Below are 21861 nucleotides of genomic sequence, written 5' to 3'. Positions count from 1 at the left end.
TCAGATGGCTTGTTGTCTAATTCATATCTGAAAAGGTTCCCGCGCTTCCCCATCACTGACCACGCGAACGCACACCACACCTTTGAATTTGTGGCTGGAATTTAATGATCGTAAATCTTATCTTAAGAGATAAAATATATAGATCACTGAAACGCGTCTCCTCCATCGCTTTACATTTCTGTCACGCCTGGTCCCCTGTTAGCAAGAAATGTTTATGATCTATGTCCAGTTTATATTTGTGATCACTCTCGCTGAATGGCACTGAATTAATACCCGTCTCTAAGCTCTGATGTGGAGTGATACTTCAAGTGATTAGACAGGAGAACTGCTTTATGTCACAAGAAATGGGCTCATTTGAACAGATGCAAAAACAGTGGTGCAAGGTCAGACTTAAATCCATTAAAATCTATTATACTGCACACTCCGAATATTTTTTTTGTTCATCATCTTCAGTATTTCCTTCAATATCATCTGTTTAAAAAGGTCATGACTGAAGCTTTGCTGCTTTTATGCTTCCTTGGTGATCCTAATAATTGTTTACAATAACATCCTTTAATGTCATATTTAAAAAAATATCATAAGTCAACATTTAAAGTGTAGTATCATTAGGTTTTCTCCACTTCATGTTAGCTAGCACACAATGAGTCACTGGTTTTAGTTTGATATGCTATAATTACACCCTGATAACGACTGTGTTTAGTCTGTTCCTTCCCATTCCATGCAAGGCCACCTGGGTTGGCTGGAAGACTGTTTACTGTCTCAGCTGAACTCTGGACACGTACACACATACATATACACTGATATGCACACACTCATCCCCACTACCTTTCCAAACGCCTTCGATGCTTATTCCCTTCCGATGCTGCATCCTTTACCCACCCCTGTTGCTTGTCATGTGTTTCTTTGGTGTATTAAGAGTTTTTTCATGTGCTTTGTGCAGAGGTGTTTTTTTCTGTTCTCAAACTGATCTCCCTGCTGGAGCTCAGTCTGGGGAGAGTTATTTTTTTCTCCTTATCTTTCCTCGTGTGGTGCATTTTCCATTGTTGTACCTCTCTGACCTGTCTTCCCCATGTGATGTTTTGTGTAATGTATGTATGGTCGGAGGGTAAGATGGCGCCGCCATTGCGTGCAATAGGTCGGCAGCCTTATGAAATTTCCCCTTGTGGGACTAATAAAGGTATATCAATCAATCATGTGCGCTAGGAGCTGAGATGTTCCTGCTCTGTACTCCAACACCCTGACAGGGCATTAATCAGCTCAAACAGGCTTTATTGACAACAGGGAGGAAAAAATAACCTTTGCCACCATCTGATTACCTTATTCCAATGAAAATCCACAAACACATTATTGACTGTAACTGAGGGTGAAACACAAAGCTAACATGGCCAAATATTTGCTGCCACGTTACACAAGCCTCAAATATTTATCATTACACTTTTACTCCTCTGTGCTCTCAAAATGTCAGCAAAGATGGCATTCAGACTCCAACAGGCTGCCCTCTGAAGAACACTGTGATTTCATTTCTGATATATACAGCAGAAATGCCAAAGAACTGCTGTGGCCCAGATCAAAACAACTGAAAGTAAACGTGCAACGGGTGATTGTTTTTTTTTTTTTTGAAACGATGATTTATTGATTTTGTCAGAACAACACGAACAGCAACAAGTCAGCACAGCCAAGCACAAAAAAAAAAAAACCAAAGCAAATGCAGGTATATGAGTTACCAGTACACACGCCTGGGACAAAATATGTAAAGCGTTTCACATTCGAAGTCAAGGGAAACAATAAATAAAAAAAAAACAAAAAAAAAACACAGACATTAATCAGTGTGTTTAAAAACAAACTGCGAGTCCCCTTTATGTAATAGCACAGTAAGGTCATGAGGTAGGTGATCAAGCAGAGGCTGCCATATGCTACAGAATGCATTACAATTGCCCTTTATGATGGCACTGAGGCGCTCCATCGGCAGCACCCTGAGCAGTTCTCTGTACCACTGTGTAACAGTAGGGGGCCGTCTCTGAATCCATTGAAACAGTACACATCGCCTCGCCAAATGTAAAAGTTTACTTAACAAAAGCATCTGTACAGAAGACAGAGAGAGCCCTTCTATAGATAAACCCAGAACGAACAGCATAGGGTTCAGTGGGATCGTTCGGTGGAAAATAGAGCAAAGCTCTATAGCAATATTCTTCCAAAATCTAGTAATCAAAGGACATTGCCATATGCAGTGGTAATAGGTCCCTACAGCCGTATTGCACTTCACACAAAGAGCAGAGATCTGAGGGTGAATTTTATTTAGGAACTCCGGCGTACGCTGTAGTCTATGTAAGATTCTGTACTGGCTTTCCTTTAGTCTGTTACAGGGAAACAATTTCATGGCAGATCTGAAAGTTTTGGACCATGCTTCCGCACCAACCTGAGCTTCGAGGTCGGTTTCCCACCGAACCCTGGCCTTATCAGTGGTTATAAAGTTCAAAGACAACAATTTCCCATAACAAAGAGAAATAAATTTCTTTTTTGTAGTCATTTCCTCGTTAACTTTGAGAAGAAAGCTTTCAACAGGGTTCAAAACTGGTTGATTGGCTGGAAATTTAAGGGAGTTCACATAATGCCTTACTTGCAGGAATCCAAAGAAGTGTTTCTGTGGTAAATTATACTTAACTTGAACTTGATTAAAGGCCATAAAACTACCCCTTTCGAACAGATCACAAATAAATCTTATACTTTTAGAATACCAATCATCAAATATATTAATGCCAATACCCGGGGGGAAAGCTTTATTCCTAGTTAGAGGCTGCAGTGCACTAGAGAAACCTCTTCTTCCGACGTGGGCAGTAATATTACGCCAAACCTTTAAAGTGGGCATCAAGACGGAATTAGTTCTGACACCAAGAGGGAGGTCCGCCAGGTCAGTGGATAAGAGACTAAGAGGTGAGAGAGGGTCACAGCACCAGGCATCTACCGATGGTTCGCCCCGGTGAAGGAAGGAATGTAACCACCCTGAGATTATTTGTGCATGACAAGCCCAGTAGTAATATAAAAAGTTAGGCAGTGCCTGACCCCCCTCATCCGTGGGCAGTTGTAAAATCTGTATCTTTAGTCTAGATTTCTTCCCACGCCATATGAATTTAGAAAGACATCCCTCAATCTCTATGAATGTTTTTCTGTTGATCCTGAGAGGCAACATTTGAATGGGGTATAATATTCTGGGTAGCACATTCATCTTGATTAAACTTATTCTACCCGTCCAAGACAGGGGGAGGTCAAACCACCTATTGAGGTCATTCTTGATTGAGGCCACAATCGGCTTGAAGTTCAACTTGTACAACTCCGCTGTGTCTGCGGTCACCCTGATACCTAAATATGTGAAACCTGTGGTCGACCACCTGAAAGGGAAATTAGGAGGAGCGTCCCACCTCCCCCCGTCACCCAGTGGCAAAGCTTCAGATTTATCATAATTTATCTTATACCCTGAGAAGAGGCCAAATTGGTTGATGATATGTGTCAGTGCAGGAATAGAAGTTTCTGGCTTAGTGAGAAAGAGCAGCACGTCATCTGCATAAAGGGAAATCCTGTATTCAGTATTCGACAAGGTCACCCCACAGATCTCAGGATCAGTTCTTATAGCCTCTGCCAGTGGCTCCAAAGCAAGTGCAAACAACAGGGGAGAGAGGGGGCATCCTTGCCGCGTTCCCCTACCCAGTGGGAAGACATCCGAGACCGAGCCATTAACCAAGACCCTTGCAGCTGGGGCCCCATACAGCAGTTTGACCCACTTGACAAATTCAGATCCCAAACCAAACCTGTCCAAAACATCAAATAGATACTCCCACTCCACCCGATCAAATGCTTTCTCAGCATCCAAAGAGATCGCAAGAGCCCTATAATTGGTGTTCTGAGAGAACTGCGCAACATTTATGAGTCGGTGGACATTGGAGCGGGAGTATCTATTCTTGACGAATCCCGTCTGGTCAGGCTTTATCAGAACCGGCAGAACCTCCTCCAAACGTCTGGATAAAATTTTGGACAGAATCTTACAATCCACACTAAGTAGACTTATAGGTCTGTAGGATGTACACAGATCCGCGGGTTTATCCTTCTTTAAGATCAGGGATATATGGGCAAGGTTTAGGGTGGGTGGAAGCACGCCCCTCTCAAGAGATTCTGTATACATTCCCAACAAAGGACCCGCCACATGTTTGGCCATTTTTTTATAAAACTCTGGCCCAAACCCATCAGGGCCCGGAGCCTTCCCACTCTGTAAGGATTTAATTGCATCCAAGACCTCCTGCACCCTGATAGGGCTGCATAGATCCAATCGACTTTCCTCTGACAGTATAGGGAGGTTAACAGTGTCAAGAAACAGTTTCCTGGCGTCTACAGTATTTTGACACTCAGGGGAATATAAGTCGTGATAGAACTCTTTCATTATTTTGCTGATAAGTTTAGCCTCAAACTGTAAGACACCTGCCTTATCTTTTAGAGAGGGTATTGCATAAGAGCCCCGTTTCCCTTGGGCAAGTCGGGCGAGCAAGCGTCCAGGTTTGTTGCCTGATTCAAATAATCTATGCTTCGCATAGAATATTGCAGTTTCCGCTTTCTGAGTTAACAGTTGGTCCAGGGCCGATCTAGCTGCATCCAACTTCCGAAGCACAGAAATAGACGAGGATTTCTTAAACTCCCTCTCCAAGTCAGTGATATCGCGTTCAAGCACTAATTGTTTGGCTAAGCTGCTCTTCTTTTTTGCCGAGGTAAAAGAGATAACGGAGCCCCTGAGAAATGCCTTACCCGCCTCCCATAGAGTAGAAGCACTAACCCCCGGTAAGTCATTTGTAGAAAGATAGAGTTCCCACTGATCTTCTAAATACTTTACAAATTTAGGGTCACTAAGGAGAGCTGGGTTTAGCCGCCAATGTCTAGACGAAGGGTCATAATAAGGTGGTGATAGCTCCATTGAAACTGATGAGTGGTCCGAAAGCGCACATGTGTGGATCAAACAGCCCCGGGTTCTGTCAAGGACAGATCCAGAAACAAACATGTAGTCAATTCTGGAAAAGGAAAAATGGGGGCGTGAGAAAAATGTGAAGTCCTTCACATGTGGATTACAAACTCTCCAAGCATCAAAGAGACCAAGATCTGAGCAGAGGTCCGTTGTAGCCTTTGCCATTTTTGAAGATGGTTGAGATTTTGGTGGATTATAATCAGTTTCAGGATTCAAGCCACAATTAAAATCCCCACCAATTATTACGTGGTTCGGACACACAGGGGAGGTTTTTGCCAGAAAATTTGAATAGAACGATCTATCAAAAGTATTTGGTGCATAAACACTTCCCAATAGAATTAATTCCCCATATAGAAGCCCAGTAATCAAAATAAATCGTCCGTCCGTATCCCTTACAATAGTATGTAGCGTGAATGGTAGATTTTTATGGACCAATATTGCGACGCCTCTACTTTTAGAGTTAAAGGAGGAATAATAAATTTGTCCCACCCAATCACGTTTGAGTTTTAGGTGTTCGGAATCTGTGAGGTGAGTCTCTTGCAGTAATGCAATCTGCACTCTATCTTTTTTGAGTAAGGAAATTATCTTGCGCCTCTTAATGACGTGGTTAATTCCCTTGACATTAAGAGTAATAATTTTAGTGTTACTCATTGCAAAAGTAATCTGTCATTGGACAAGAATCGTCAACCCAAGGCAAACAGAAAGAGCCATCATAATAAAAGACATGTGAAAGACTTAACCCATGGCCTGAACCGGCCGTGCTGACATGAACAAAACCATCACAAAAAGATGGCAAAGGAACCTTCACCCACACAACAAATTGCATACAATAACAGAATCAAGATAAACGTCAAGGTATCACGGACCAAAAACAGACAAACAAGAAACAAACAAAAATGAAAATGCCACCCACCGGGTGGTGTCACAAGCCCAGTGCAGCCAAAAGAAGTTTCACTCCACGGGAGAGAAGGAGAGAGAAGACAAGAAAAAGAAAAAAAAACAAAAACAAAGCAAAACCCCGCCCCCGCTCCCCAAACCTGAATGGAATCGGGTTACTGTCAGTTGTGAATCAAAATTAGAGACTGAGTAAACAATTAGGCTATTTTCCCCGTTAAACCGTCTCTGCCTCCTCAAACTGCGTTAAACGCTGCGGACTCAGGCGTCCAATGACACGGTCCCAGTTAAGTCCTGCAGTGCCACAGTTTGTACGGGGCAAGCATCTATTAATCCAGCGCATTGATGAAACTTTGTGCATCTTTAGGCGATTCAAACTTGTGCTCATTGCCATTGTAAGTCAGCACAAGCGTCGCTGGATAGCGCATCCTAAAGCGGATGCCCTTGTCGATTAAGGCACGGCAAGAAGCATTAAATCCCCGTCGTTTCTCACGGATCGCGTAGGAGAAATCCTGATGTATGAAGATCCGCTGCCCGTCGTGGTGGAGTTCGGGGGCCGCTTTCACTGCAGCCATAATCCGCTGTTTATCTCCGGAGTTGTGGAGCTTGATGATCACCGGCCTGGGGTGAGCACCCCGCGGGCCGAGGCCCCGGTGTGCGCGGTCAATTTTAATGCGGGCTTTACCCGCGGAGCTGTGTCCCAGCCCGAGTGTGTCAGGCAGCCAAGCCTCAAAAAACTGAGTAGGGCTCTCACCCTCCGCACCTTCTTTCAGGTTAATGATGCGAATATTGTCGCGCCTGCTGCGGTTCTCTAAGTCGTCCAAACCTTTTGCCATAACCTTAATCCTCCCCTCCGCTTCAGCCAGCCTCCCCGCGAGGTCAGTCACCCCATCTTCCATATCTGAGATTCTCTGCTCTGCCTCCGTGACGCGTTTGGAGACGTTTTCCAGCGAGGACGAGATTTTCTCCAGTGTCCCCGACAGTGCAGACAGTTTTTGGTCAATTACCTCACTGATGCTATCGGTCACCTCACGGACGAGAGTTGCGGTGTCCACCGGGGGCGAGGGCTGGTCGCCCATTGCTACTAGCATGTCAGTTTGGCTAGCATTGTTCATCACGACGGCCGTGGTCTTTCGAGATTGTATCTTCGTCTGCTTCGACATTATTTAACTTCCAAAAAGCGTATTTAGGACTGCTGAGTATTCCCAAAGCTCTCAGTCACTAGTTTAGGTAAAAATATAGACAGTAGTGCGCATTACACTGTGATAAGTACAGGTGGGAGCGGGAGCACAGTGAAAGCACGTCTTCTAGCCTACCATATTCACCGGAACTCCCCAACGGGTGATTGTTTAATGACAGAAGACACGCATGTAAACAGGAGATGTAGTAGTGATGGACAGTCTTTGGAGGTTAGTGCCTTTTATAAAAGCGTGTTCTACACTAAACACCTTCAGCGCTACTGTTATAGCATAACCAGGTGTGAGTGGGCATGCTTCACCTCACAGGTACACACTGAATAGTTGGGAGTGAGAGAACCACTTATGTTATAAAACGGCTGCTATACCTCACTCTGTGTAGGTGACCTTCGTCTACAATCACCTACAGTAATGAGAGGCTATTGTAGAGCCAGAATGTACTTAATAAAAAAGATCGAAAGTGAAAACTTTGATCCAACAAGAATGAGTAAAAAAAAAAAAGAAGATGATGCACAGCCAGCAATTCTCCAGTTTTGAATGGAAGCTTTGAATGTAAATATCTCCTTCTTGGCTTCGTTTGAAAAGGAAGTTTCAGTTCATCTTGTGCGTGCCCGGTTAACAAAGAAGGCCTTTCAGGCTAACGTACTCAGTCTTTCCACTTATTTTGTGATGTGGCACCATTAAAGAAACGCTGATAGATCCTCTGTTGCAACGGTTTTTTGTAGATTTGCTTCGATATCACCTTGTATATCGAATGTAGCATCATGTAGCATCATGATGCTAACGGAGTCGTGGCTAACATTGCTAACTCCGGACACAAGCGTGACACTACCGGGATTCCAGCTGCTGCGAGCGGACAGGACCAGAGACAGCGGTAAGAGGAAAGGAGGGGGACTGGCAGTTTTTGTGAACGACAGATGGTGTAACCCTGGGCACATCACTGTAAAAGAGCAACTCTGCAGCAGAGACATTGAGCTGTTAGCCGTTAGCATGCGTCCGTACTACCTGCCCCGGGAGTTCTCGCATGTTATCGCGATAACAGCGTATGTCCCCCCCTCGGCCAACGCGGATGCAGCCTGTGACTCTCTCCACTCTGTGGTCAGCAGACTGCAAACACAATCACCGAGAGCCCTTCTCATAATATCAGGGGACTTCAATCATGCCTCACTGGACTCCACACTGCCCACCTTCACCCAGTATAGAAGAAGAAGAAGAAAGAAGAAAGTGTGTACATTATTGTACTTTATTGAGCCCCGTGGGGAAATTGCTGACCTGTGCCTGCCTGTGACCTGCCCAACCAGAGTCAATAAAACACTGGACTTACTGTATGCCAATGCAGAAGAGGCATACAGTTCATCACCTCTCCCTCCCCTGGGCAGATCTGATCACAACCTGGTGCACCTTGTCCCTGTGTATGAGCCCTTAGTGCGCAGGGAGCCACCAGCCACCCGCACAGTACAGAGATGGTCAGAGGAGAGCGAGGAGGCTCTTAAGGATTGTTTTGAGTCGACTGTGTGGGAGGTGATTTGTGATGACCACGGTGAGGACATCGACAGCCTTACTACATGCATTACTGACTATATAAACTTCTGTGTGGATAACACTGTACCTACCAGGACTGTACGGTGTTTCTCCAACAACAAACCTTGGATTACCCCAGAAATTAAAACCGTCCTCAAGCAGAAGAGGAGGGCCTTCAAATCCAGAGACAAAGAGGAGTTGAAAAGGGTGCAGAGAGAGCTGAGGGGACTGATAAGGAATGGGAAGGAGAGCTATAGGCAGAAGATGGAGAACCAGCTTCAACAAAACAACGTTGGTGAAGTCTGGAGAGGCCTCAGAACCATCTCGGGCCACAAACAGCAGAACTCTCTGCCTGGGAGGGATGTGAGATGGGCAAATGAACTGAATCATTTCTTCAACAGATTTGACTCAGCCATGAGGCAGTCTGCAACATCGGCTGCAGACTCACCCACCCCCACTGCTGCTGTTCCACCTCAGACACTTCACACCTCCTCTATTCACCCTGCTCACTCCCCCCCACCCCCAACAACAGCATCCAATACACACTCAACACAAGGCTCCAGCCTGTCTCTCTCAACCACCCAGGTTAGGAGGGAACTGAGGAGGATTAATGGCAAGAAGGCAGCGGGTCCAGATGGCATCAGCTCGAGGGTCGTCAGGTCCTGCGCGGACCAACTGTGTGGGGTGATGGAGCACCTCTTCAACTTGAGCCTGAGGTTGGGAAGAGTCCCACAGCTCTGGAAAACCTCCTGTGTTGTACCAGTGCCAAAGACTTCACGCCCCAAGGACCTCAACAGCTACAGGCCGGTGGCTCTGACATCCCACCTGATGAAGACCCTGGAGCGGTTGGTCCTGGCTCAGCTTCGGCGCCTAATAAGCTCATCACTGGACCCACTTCAGTTTGCCTACCAGCCTGGCATTGGAGCGGATGATGCCGTCATTCACCTCCTACATCGTTCCCTCGCTCACCTGGAGACCGCTGGAAGCACTGTGAGAATCATGTTCTTTGATTTCTCCAGTGCCTTCAACACCATTCTTCCCTCGGTTCTAAAGGACAAGCTGGTGAACTCTGGAGTGGACCATCACCTCACTACCTGGATCCTGGACTTGAGGTAGTCCAGGATCCAGGTAGTGAGGTGATGGTCCACTCCAGTGAGGAGTGAGGTGAGGTGACCGACCACAGTATGTGAGGACTCAGGGCTGTGTGTCGGACAGGGTCGTCTGCAGTACGGGGGCCCCACAGGGAACGGTTCTGGCTCCGTTCCTCTTCACCATCTACACTGCAGACTTCTCCCACAATTCCACCCAGTGCTTCCTGCAGAAGTTCTCTGATGACTCTGCAATAGTCGGCCTCATCACTGATGGGGACGACAAGGAGTACAGAGGTCTGACCCAAGACTTTGTGGACTGGTGCCAGCTGAACTACCTCCAGATCAACGCCAGTAAAACCAAGGAACTGGTGGTAGACTTCCGCAGGCACAAGCATTCTCCACTGCAACCACTGAACATCCAAGGTATGGACATTGAGGCTGTGGACAGCTACAGGTACCTTGGTGTTCATCTGAACAATAGACTGGACTGGACTCATAACTCAGACGCCCTCTACAGGAAAGGGCAGAGCAGGCTGTACCTGCTGCGGAGACTCAGGTCGTTTGGAGTGGAGGGCCCACTCCTGAAGAAATTCTATGACTCTGTTGTGGCTTCTGCTATCTTTTATGGCGTGGTCTGCTGGGGCGGCAGCATCTCTGCTGGGGACAGGAAGAGACTGAACAGGGTGATCCGAAGGGCCAGCTCTGTTCTAGGATGCCCTCTGGACCCAGTGGAGGTGGTGAGTGACAGGAGAACGGCGGCTAAGCTGTCATCCCTGATGGACAACATCTCCCACCCCATGCAGCAGACTGTGACAGCACTGAGCAGCTCCTTCAGTGGGAGACTGCGGCACCCACGGTGTGGGACGGAGAGATTTCGCAGGTCTTTCCTCCCCACTGCTGTCAGACTCCATAATAAAGACTTTAACTGATCAAGCACACACATCCATACATATGCAATAATACTAAGTGCAATAATCCTTTCTGTCATCGTTGTATTTTTACTCAGTTGTATATAGTATTTGTATTTGTATTCTATTTTTATCTTATTGTATATTTATTTTATTTTATTCTACTGTGTATAGTATTTTATTTTATTCTATTCTGTACAGTTGTGTACTGTATTTATTCTTGTTGTATTCTAGTTTTTGCCTCATAACTTTTGCACTGTCCACTTCCTGCTGTGACAAAACAAATTTCCCACGTGTGGGACTAATAAAGGTTATCTTATCTTATCTTATCTTATATTATTTTGTACTATAAATAACAATTGTAATTGAATTTTATTATTATTTTCATCACTATTTTGATGGCACAATACAGGTGGGAAATTGAGCCAGCTATCTAGCCACGCAAGGCTCAACTGCGAGAAACAGACATCACATAAAACTAAGTCACCCACATCACTGGGTTTGTTTTCTTTTAACCCCTTATGCATTTTGTTCCGCCTTAATGTCACTGGAGATTATGTCGGAATTACAATCTTAACTCATGCTGAAGCTCCACGTAATTGCCATTTTAACCAGTACCCTCACACCCAGAAGAAGAAGCAGTGGTGGATGCTAGATTTGAATTTCATGTAAATTACACATTATTTCTGTCTGATCACGTGTTGCATATGAGTTTGTTCTGTCACAATACATGACGCAGACCTACATTTTGCCATTTGGCGTGCAACTACTGTAAAAAAGCTGATTGGTTCAGCTGGAACAAGAGAATCGTTGCTTTGGAGCGCTTTTAAAAAAAATCATAATATGACATTTTGAGTAATTTAACATGTTTAGAACCAATTATTTGCTATCAAACACAAAAGGAAACACACCAAAAAACAACCCACATCTGCTTCTTAATCAGTTTCCTCTACTTATTTAAAATATCAGATTAGCTCGGGACTGGAGCCGATCACACAAAGATATTTAATGGCTGCAGGACATTGGCAGTGTGTTTTGATCATTCTTAGTTAATATTTCTTTTGTTCATCATCTTCAGTATTTCCTTCAATATCATCTGTTTAAAAAGGTCATGACTGAAGCTTTGTTGCTTTTATGTTTCCTTAGTGATCCTAATCATTGTTTACAATAACATCCTTTAATGTCATATTTAAAAAAATATCATAAGTCAACATTTAAAGTGTAGTATCATTAGGTTTTCTCCACTTCATGTTAGCTAGCACACAATGAGTCACTGGTTTTAGTTTGATATGCTGTAATCACGTGCACTACTCAATAAACCAGTACTATGCTAATAAAAAAAAGGAGCTGAGATTTGATGTTCCTGCTCTGTACTCCAGCACCCTGACAGGGCATTAATCAGCTCAAACAGGCTTAAAATTGAATTAACACTGACATATAATATTTAGGGAAGGTTTAAAAAAAAATCCTGTCTTAGTGAGAACAACTACACTTGCTGGCAGCAGCAAAATATAAATCTGTTAATCCTCACAATCTTTTTAATTTAATCTTTTTAATTGAACCGTCTGCAACAGGCGCGCAACAGTCTTTAAGTGCTCTTTGTAATCATTGATTATCACAATAATTCTGTTAGTGTGTTACATAAATAGAGGATTAGCTGGATAATCATTATAATAAACATAAACACACATTATGCAACACTTAATTCCAAAATAGTTGGGGCACCGTGTAAAATGTAAATGGCAACAAATGGATGATTTGGAAACCTCCTGAGAGCAAATTTTAATCACAATCGAAAACATGGTTAAAGTGAGACATTTTACTATTTCATACATAATTTCAGCTCATTTTGAATTTGGCAGTAATATATCCCAACAGGGTTCACTATGCAGGTTAAACCTTTATTGTGCAGACAAGCAGCCAAAGGTGAACACAATCCAGAAATGCTGTCGTCTTCTCTAGAAAACCATTCTGTCATTAGTTATTTTTATGTTTTTACACTTTTTTAAATTCTGAAAACATGGATGGAAAGAGACCATCTGGCTTGTTCTCAGGCAACAGTCCCTATGACATTTGCAGTTTACAAAAGGGCCATCAGTGCTAAAAGGTATATAACGGCTTTAGAGGAAAATATCCTCCATAATGTCTTTTTCCAGGGAAGGCTGTGTGCGTTTAAGCTAGACAAAGCTAAACAAAAGTGCCTGCTGCAGCTATCGTGGCACGGCTTGGCAGCAGAAGACTCCAGATTCGGAGCATCATGATACAAATAATACGACAAAGAAGACACGGGACTGTTTAGCAGCAAGAATCCTCTATCAAACAAGAGTGGACCAACATTCATCTCCAAAACTCCAGCAGCTGGTCTCCACAGCTCCCAGATGTTTACCGACTGAGGGGAGATGCTTAAAATGGCACATCTTCTTAATTTAAACACTGACTGTTTTATATGTTGTACTGTGGACAACATATAAGATTCGGCTTTTATTTACATTTTTTACAGCGTCCCAACTTTTGTGGAATTGGGGAAATATTTAACCAAATAACCATATTTTTTCCTTTTGAACGTACTCACCAGGCTGTACGCTCTCACACTCTTGCGTGTTACACTTTCGGGTGCTCTCAGGCGGTGGCTCGTGGTGACATTGAGCTTGATCAACTTCTCCATCTGTCTCAGCCCTGGTGTCAACACATTTAATAAGTCGATGCTGCACTCCAACTCCGCAAGAAGTTGAACACTGCAAGAAGAAAGGGAAACAATTTTAATGTGTTTTAAAGGCAAGTAAAACAACGTTTATCTTGTACAATAATATCAGTGTTCCCCAAACTCTTCTCCGAGTTTATGATTGACAATTAAGGGCCACATTTCAACTGACACCAGTTAGACTATTACAAGACGTGCAGAACTGCTTCAGCTGTCAGTTAGGAGGATAGTATATTTTTGACATTCTCAATCTAAAAGGTGAATCTGAGAGGCTACACTGCCTCAGCGCTCCTGATTGGCCCCGATTGACTGATTCTGACCTTACTGATTCTCCCTAAACTCTACTCAAACACTTGTGCTCATGTGGGTGTCTCATGAAATCCCCTGAAAGATTCTGGTCGTGTGACCAGGTTACATTGGCAATACACCGTGAATAGTCTGCAATGAACTCTTTTATAGGATTGCAATTTTTGTTTAAGGATTTCTACTTCAGGAAAAAAAACAAAAAAACGCTGTATGAAATGAAGTATGAAATATCCATGATAGCAGGATGGACATCAAATTATTTTGTAGCCTTCTATGAGAGTTAATCATGATCCTTTCGTACCTCAAGCAATAATGCTTCATCAACGACAGGGATGTTCTCGTGATTTTGGTTTTTAAATGCAATCAACAATGCCTTCGTAGTACCTGTCCCCATGATCCGGTAAGCCACTGAGCACAAGGATGGCTATTACATGACTGGATGGTGCTGGGCTCGTGGTCTCTGTCGCATTGATCCTCCTCTGGACAGGTGACGATACGCTGCTGCTGACCTCCTCCGCACACCTCAGAGCACTGAACAACCCAGAGCACAACAGCAAACACATGGAGGCTGTAAATCTCAGTGTTTAGGTTGACTGATTGATTCTGTGGATTTCAGACATTAAACAAATCCAAGGGGATGTTGAAAAATCCACAAAACACAGCACCGAATTTTAAAAAAGAACAGTAATCCCCCCCATCAAAAACACCGAGTACAACAAAAATAATTTGATGGCTTAAGTAAAAATTGAAAATAGATTCCATAAATACGCCACAGCCTGACACCTATAAGGCTCTTTGGTTTTCAGCATCTAGATGTGTAACCACAGCCTTTCATAGCATTGTTAAAAGAAAATAAAACATCACGGCTGTGTTACTGGCACAACACACCTACACCAAATCATGACAGCCATGTGGACGCACCTCTATTATCTGTCAACTATATTGAGGAGCATGGCCATATTGTACAAGTAATAGAAGCTCTGCTCTTATACTTTGAAGTGTGTGGAGCAGGGAAATTATTTTACTGCTATTGTTAAATAATTGTCATCATTACCATTGCATTAATAATATAATCTGGAGTTTATATTGCGTTTAGAGGTTTAAACAGTGTGTCTTTCAGAAAGGCTAAAAGTAACAGGACAGGAAACAGGCTTGGAGAGTTTTGCAGAAGTGAAAGTTATTTTGAGCAGCAGGCTAAGACGAGGCTTTAACAATGTAACAGATAGCTTTAAGAAAGGCCTTAAGATGTTATGCATACAGTTATTATGTTGACCTTGTATTTCAGGTGCAGTTATGACTATTTTATACACAATGCATATCTGTGCTTATTAAAGAGTTGGAGCTCGGTCAATTAATTGGGGGTTGGAAGCTTTGTTCGGCGCGATGTCCGGACAATCTATTGTGCAAGTGACTTGGAGCCATAGAAGGAATTGCAGTACATGCTTACAAAACACTTATATATCAGGTCATTTCATATTAAGGTTTTAGTAGAAGTTCTTGGTTAAAACATTTATTTAGTAGAAGACATACACATAGTCTTAGTGAGCCTCTGGTCTGGTGAAAGGTCAGAAGTGCAACAGGTGAATTGAGAAAGAGCATTTGAGGACGAGACACAGACAGTTAGTAGGTGAAGAGGTGACACAAAGAGCATGTGAGGTCAACACACACACACATGAGTTAGATTTATTTAGAGGAGAGATTAGTCATGTCTCGGCAAGAAGGAGGAACAATTCACTTTAAGACAAGAACGGAAAGTACCAGCCATGAAAACAGAAGATGATCTTCTGGGTTAAAAGTCATTGTGGTGTTGATCTGATCTATGTATAAAATGTATCTGTGACGCATGAAGGGGCGTCAGTAAATCAAACCCTGATGCTATAAAATATCTGTTCATGCTTTGATTAAGTTGAAGACTACTTGCTGTCGGCGTACAGAGTTGTCTTCCCACACGTGTGTTCATTAAAAATCATTGTTTGACCAAGATCCTCTGGACCAAGGGTGGTTTGTACTCTCCTTCCTCAATTTTGAACCTTAACAAGTGTAAAGCCTTACAGCCTTGACTGAGATGACTGCAAAGCTTAGACGCAAGAAGAAATTTAAATTCAACAAGGAGTTACTACAGATGACATTTAATGCCCTTTTTTCCCTCTAAACTTTCCAAGAAGCTAATTTTTTAAAATTGATTTGATAAAAATTTAATTGTGGAGGCTTCTTCGACATTGATAAGCCATTAACTGTGACCATTTTTGTTACGTAAAGATTATCAGGTAAACCACTTAAAAGAACAAAGTCTTTGTCTTTAACCCTGCAGCCAAAGTCATATTCTTGAGTGCAGGCAATTATAGACAAACACAGTGTGTCTACCACCTGACTCTTTCAGATTTTTTCTTTTTTCCACTACAATGATAAAATCTAATGTTGCATTGCCTTCAATTTTATTGAATTGAGAAATTTTATCTGTGTATACAGAACTGCTTTTCATCACAAAGTCACTAACCCTTTGTTTTATATTACTGACCTGACCCCAGGAGGAGGTGTACCATTCAAGACATGGCTGAAGGTTACAGGGCATCGTTGTTTGGGGCCTGGAGGACATGGCTCGGCAGTGGAAAGGTCGAAGGGGTCTTTGGTCCCTCAGGTCAAAGCACTGAACCTCCCGCAGTTTAATGCCGCCTTCACAATTCTTGGAGCACTGTGAAAACACATGGCCCAACAATTAGAGACAGAGTAGTCTTCTGGCACATGCGAATTTGACCACGTGTTTTTTGTACCAGCAGACTTGCTGCAGTTTCTCTACATTTAAAGGCCTTTAAGCCAAACTGTTGTCTTTTCCACTTTTTGTTCATCTTTTTTCTGTTGTGCCTGAAAGAGCACATGCCAGTAAGCAGTAACTATGTGTTGTGTTGAGCTTACCAGTAATAGTTTTGTGTAACAGTTGAGAAACGGCTGCAATTTCAGCGTGTTAGCCCATTTTCAATGTAATGTTAGCCTTGAGCTAACTGCTAGATACCTGGGGCAAATATTCAGTAAAGTTTTCGGGATATGTTTTGTGTTTAGGTGAGATGTGCATGAAGTTTAATGACTCAGTGTTTGATATTGTAAAAGCAAGTCAATGACATCATAAATATAACGTGTTGTTTTTTTCTTTCTGTATCACAGTGCTTCTGACAGTAAACACTTAAAACATACCAGCTGACTCCTGGATGCGGACTTGTTGTTAGAAATCAGCTTCACACCTTAGTGAAGGCAGAAAAGGCACAACTTCACTTACTTCCAAGGTCTGCAAAGAGCAGAAAGTCTAAAGAGGATGAATCATCAGCAACACTTTCAGTATAAAGGGCAGCTTTATTGTCTTGCTCTTTATTAGCTTGTAGCCTTCATTAGGGTAACCCATGAATATAAAGAAGCTTATTTGCAATGTGATTTTAATGTGTTTTTTCCACCCCAGAAAGCTGGTATCTAGTCAGGTTAGTCAATGGATGGCTTTAAAAATGGATTACCAGCAATTCTTGTTGCCTTTAATTTAGTATAACTTAAACCAGATGATCAGAAGTGTATTAATCCATGAAATCTTTAAACAAGCACAACTTTCTTCTCATTGCCCAACCTGTCCAAAAAGGTACAACTTTAACCTATCACTCTCAGTTTTACACAGAGAGCTGGAAACAAGAAGATTTAACACAAACAAAATGATGGTTTTCTTCTGCCTTTTGTACCATTTCCATATGGTGCTCGTTTTCTTACCCAAATCTGCGTTTACAGAACTACACAACTCGATTTCTTCCGTTGTATGGAACAGGTCCATTGCAAAAATATTTTCACATCACTCGTTTCTCTAGTGCTGGTTTAGCTTATTGGGTTGGACAGACGACCCATAAGTATACATGCATTGGTCTTTCTTCTGTCTTCTCTCTTCTACCCCATTACAACAGAGTCAAACTGTCTCTGTATGTATTATTGTAGGGTCTACCTTACAATATAAAGTGCCTTGAGGCGACTGTTGTTGTGATTTGGCGAAATATAAATACAATTGAATTGAATTGAATTGGGCACAGAAACAATGGTCTAGCTCTTTTTTAAGAAATCTTTTTGTAAAATGAACACTCGTGTTTACTTGAGGCAGATTTATTTATGAATTGTTTTTTTATAAATATTTTATAAATTAGCAGTTTTCTTAGTAAGCATTTCAGGCTCCAATATCTAACAGCCAGTAATGATATAGATGAAAAACTTGGTTTACTTCTATGAAAAGGTAATATGTCTAAAGTCTGCACTAAGATTGAGAGTATGAATCCATCCTCATGGGGAAAAACAAAGGTGCCATGGCAATAGGATCTAACACTGACCTCCCCGGGGAATGTTTTCATATTTCTCTTTGCATTAAACAAAGTCCGATTCAGTTTAAATTGGTACATCATTTGCACTGGTCAACGGTGAAACTTGTAAAAAAACATATCCTAATGGTACCCCAGCATGTTTACATTGCCACGAAGCTCCAGCTACTGTAGCTCATATGTTTTGGGACTTTGGAATTTTTGAAGATTTTCTTTCAAAGCCCTGTCATTTTTGTGCAGAAAAAAATAACACTGTACATACATCTTCATTTTCAAGGTCTCTTTTTTTAGAGCTCATGGTTCCTGCAGCACAACCAAAAACAATCGCTTTTGCATCTTTATTGGCCTGAAAACATTTTCTCTCTGACAAACCTCCATCTTTCAACATGTGGATGAAAGAAACGCTTTCTGTGACTTTTCATGGAATGTGTAAAAAAAGAAAAGGCGGCAAATCACAATGCAATGATGTTTATTCCTTCCATAAATGTATACTAGCTTTATCTTATTCATATCCACCTCCATGTATTATATCAAAGCTGTTTTCTTTTTCTTTCCATCGTGTATCTGTAATCCCAGGGGGTGGGGAACATTGCATCGGTTTGTTTGTTTGTTATTGAAAAACTATAAAATACGACTGCAAAAAAATAAGTCTACAGCCACGTCAGAGTCTGCATGAGGCTGAGTAAACACGACACTGAGCTCAATGCAAACAAAACATCAAAATGCCAACATGCCCACATTTATTACACCAAGCTGTTGTCCAACTTTGAACTAGAATATCAGACACAAAGCTTTGACTTGCAAATCCAGTCGGAGATATTAGAGTTCAGTCTAGACCAAAGTCGTAGACAAATCACCGTTGCCTAAAATCCTGCCGTAATAAAAAATAGTAAATAGAAAAGTCCACCGTATTACAGTTTTATTTATTTAACTTTTGATTTGTATATGATATATACATATATATGATATATAAAACAAGTAGTCTCACCTTACTCCATTCCCCAATTTTCCATGTAGAGCATGGGCGCAGGTAACACCTCTGGGCAGGTGCGGGCCTCTTTGCGGGATCACAGTCCGACTGTGATCCAGTACTGCAAGTCAAAGTTCTCCAGATAGCACCGAGTCCACAGGTGGTGGAGCACTGCTCGTAAACATAATAACTCATATTAGAATCATTTTGTGCTGCACAATTTGAGGCTGGATGCACAAAGAAAACCAGCACGCACAAGAAAAGCTTGTGGATAAGAACACATTTGAAATTTAGAGATGTTTTCGGTATTAAAGCAGTTTATTATGTACGTTGACGCTTGCTGTGTTAACCCTAGCTCAAATCCTGTCCCTAAAGAATGAAGATAATGCTTTTATTTTGTGTTTTTTATTTGCCTGGAAAATAAAAGCAGGTGTAATGTGTAAATTATTTCATACGTACAGCACTCCAGTTGCCAGCAATCCAGTAGGCAGCTGCAGTGTTTTGTGTGTGGACGTAAGTTTGGACAGATGTTAGGACAGCTGGAACGGTTGGCAAAAAGGCCACAGCAGGTGTGGGCGACTCCAAGTCTTGTGCTGATGTTGTGCTGTGTTGAGGAGTGGCTCCTGAGTTTGTTGAAACCTGGTATGAAGAGCCAGGATCACTGTTAATGCCGCTCCTCACCACGGGTGGAAAGGCTATTTCGTTGTAGTCATAATTCACTACATCAAACAACGGAGCTTGAGATGTGGGATACGTTCCAGTTGTTTTAGTGAACTCTGGCTTTGACGGAATCGGTTTCATCATATGCGTTGGGAAATCAGCTGGAGAAAACTGAGTAGGAGGTATGATTGCTGTTCCAGTTAATGATGTGGAGGCCTCTTGGTTACCTGAGATGAGCAAAGAGGAAACAGGGGGAGGAATGGATTTCTCAGAGGCAGGAAGTGAGGTTGTGCTGAGGTCTCTGTCGGTATCCCGTGAATAATTCTCGGTAGTGGCATATAATGTATCAAAATTAGTCTGATCCGTGTTGACATCATCCATTGTGAAGGCATTTGAAAATAATGTTGACCCACTGGCTTGAGGTATTTCTGCAGTATTTTCATCCAGAGGAAATTCAGTCTTAATCTGAATTGTAGTTTCTGATGTGGGGGGACCTGAAGGTTCTGGACTCTCGACATTATCTTGGTCTGCAGAGATATAGTCATAATTATCATATTCCTTTGTTTCCTGAGCCCCTTCAACAGTAGAGTCAGGAGTATTGATAGCTGTTTGTTGTCTCGGAGTAGAAACAGTCTGCTTTGGAGTCATAGTGACATCCTCAGTGTGATTTTCCTCCTCACTGAAGCTGTCATAGTTATTTTCAGCCTCCTCTGCATATTGCCCCCATTTCACATCCTGTAAAGGCTGCTTTGTAGTGGAACCCAGACTAGGCACTGCACTAATGTTTTCAGGCAGCCACAGAATGCCATGCTTCTCTGCCGCTGGTTTTGATTGCTGAGTTGTAGACAGTAGTGGAGAGTGAGTGGTCGACACAGGCAGAAGAAAATCCTCAGAAAGATAGTCATCCAAGTTTTCAGAATTTGTTTGCAAAACCTCTTTTGCCGCTGCATTTTTACTGTCCTTTGTTACGTTCACTTTTGTGTTCTGAGGATTTTCTGTTTCCAAAGTGTAGGCAGTGGGCTTTGGAACGGCTGAAGTAGCTGTGGGAGTGGCTGCAATTTCTCTGTGAGCATCTTCTTTTACACTGTGGGTTGGCTCGACCTCCTGCGAAACACTCAAACCGTGACTGACTGAAATGTTTCCATTGCTCTCAAAGTCATCTGACAAGTCTTCATGGAAGTTGATAAAGTTATAGTCATAGTAAAAATCATCCACCGGGACATAGTTGTCCTGAGAGTGATCAGTATTTTCAATGTTGTTGTGGTAGTGGAAATCTCCCTCAACGATGTCATTAAGGTCATTATGAACTCTTGGCTGCTCTCTGGTGGTGCTGTACTTGGCAGGAGGTTTGACTTCGGGTATGGGGTTTATTTCATTAAGCACTTCTTTGCTGGACCAGCCACTTCCAGACCAGTCGAAACCTCCAAAATTATCGACAATCTGTGGACATTCCTGGATGTAGCAGGTACTAACAGCTAAAGGTTTCTTTTGGGGGTCACAATCAACCCCTGTGTTTCTAGAGCAGGTAACATTACGGTGACGTACTCCACTTCCACAAGACAGTGAACACTGTAAGAGGGGGAAAAAAAAGAAAAGACCAAAGCATTATTAAGCCATGCAACAGCTCTGTAGATTTACAATGTGCTTAAAAAACATAACAAAGACTATAAAATGTGTAAAGCTCTGTTGGAAAACAATATGATGATGTCTTCCATAGCGCTGGTACCCGCATCAAGCTCAGGTTTAAGAGCTGTTCCAGGACAGCTGGGCAGCACAGGACTTCAGGACCTTAGGACTGATGAGATCAGGGGTCTAGACTTAGTGTAGATGATCCAGCTGTCACCTCACCAGTCATGACAGCCATGTGTCTAGGCAGGTTAATCTGAGAGGAGGATGGACAGCAGGGAGTTCTGAAATGGAGGTAGCTGAGGAAGGCTAAGGAGGTGTTAAGATTGGTGCTGTGTGGGGAAGGGCATCAGCCATACCTTCACTTAATGCTATATCTTTCTCAACTAGTCCTTGTCACAAACAGGCTGAGCAGTTAAGACTGAAGGAGATGACTATCTAAACCATACATTTATGGTCATCCTTCAAACAGCTGTGGAGAAACAATTTGGTCTGGACAAAAGATTTTCATATATCCATTCAAAAAGGCCTGGCAAAAAAAAAAAGTACAGAGAAATGCTGAGAATAGGGAGAGGTCAGGGTATAAATGCTCACATTTAAACACCCTTAAATCTGGCTTCTTGCCTTATTCCACACTGTGTCTATGTGTAAT

The 21861-nt window shown here is 42.6% G+C and overlaps 1 protein-coding gene across 2 annotated transcripts in view; it reads right to left on the bottom strand.

Annotated features, from left to right (window-relative positions):
* The window catches only part of adamts7 (a disintegrin-like and metallopeptidase (reprolysin type) with thrombospondin type 1 motif, 7), a 109031-nt gene that overhangs the window by 15069 nt on the left and 72101 nt on the right, over positions 1–21861 (bottom strand). For both annotated transcript variants that reach the window (XM_076884639.1, XM_076884641.1), the window contains exons 19-23: positions 19383–21152; positions 18942–19094; positions 16138–16311; positions 14004–14150; positions 13185–13347 (exon numbers count right to left, since the gene is read on the bottom strand). In XM_076884639.1, coding sequence (XP_076740754.1) covers positions 13185–13347; positions 14004–14150; positions 16138–16311; positions 18942–19094; positions 19383–21152 — 2407 coding nt within the window. The remainder of the gene's footprint in view (positions 1–13184; positions 13348–14003; positions 14151–16137; positions 16312–18941; positions 19095–19382; positions 21153–21861) is intronic.

This window comes from Maylandia zebra, linkage group LG1 (assembly GCF_041146795.1).
Source record: "Maylandia zebra isolate NMK-2024a linkage group LG1, Mzebra_GT3a, whole genome shotgun sequence".
NCBI classification, from domain to species: Eukaryota; Metazoa; Chordata; class Actinopteri; order Cichliformes; family Cichlidae; genus Maylandia; species Maylandia zebra.
This window is presented reverse-complemented; position numbering and strand designations above follow the sequence as displayed.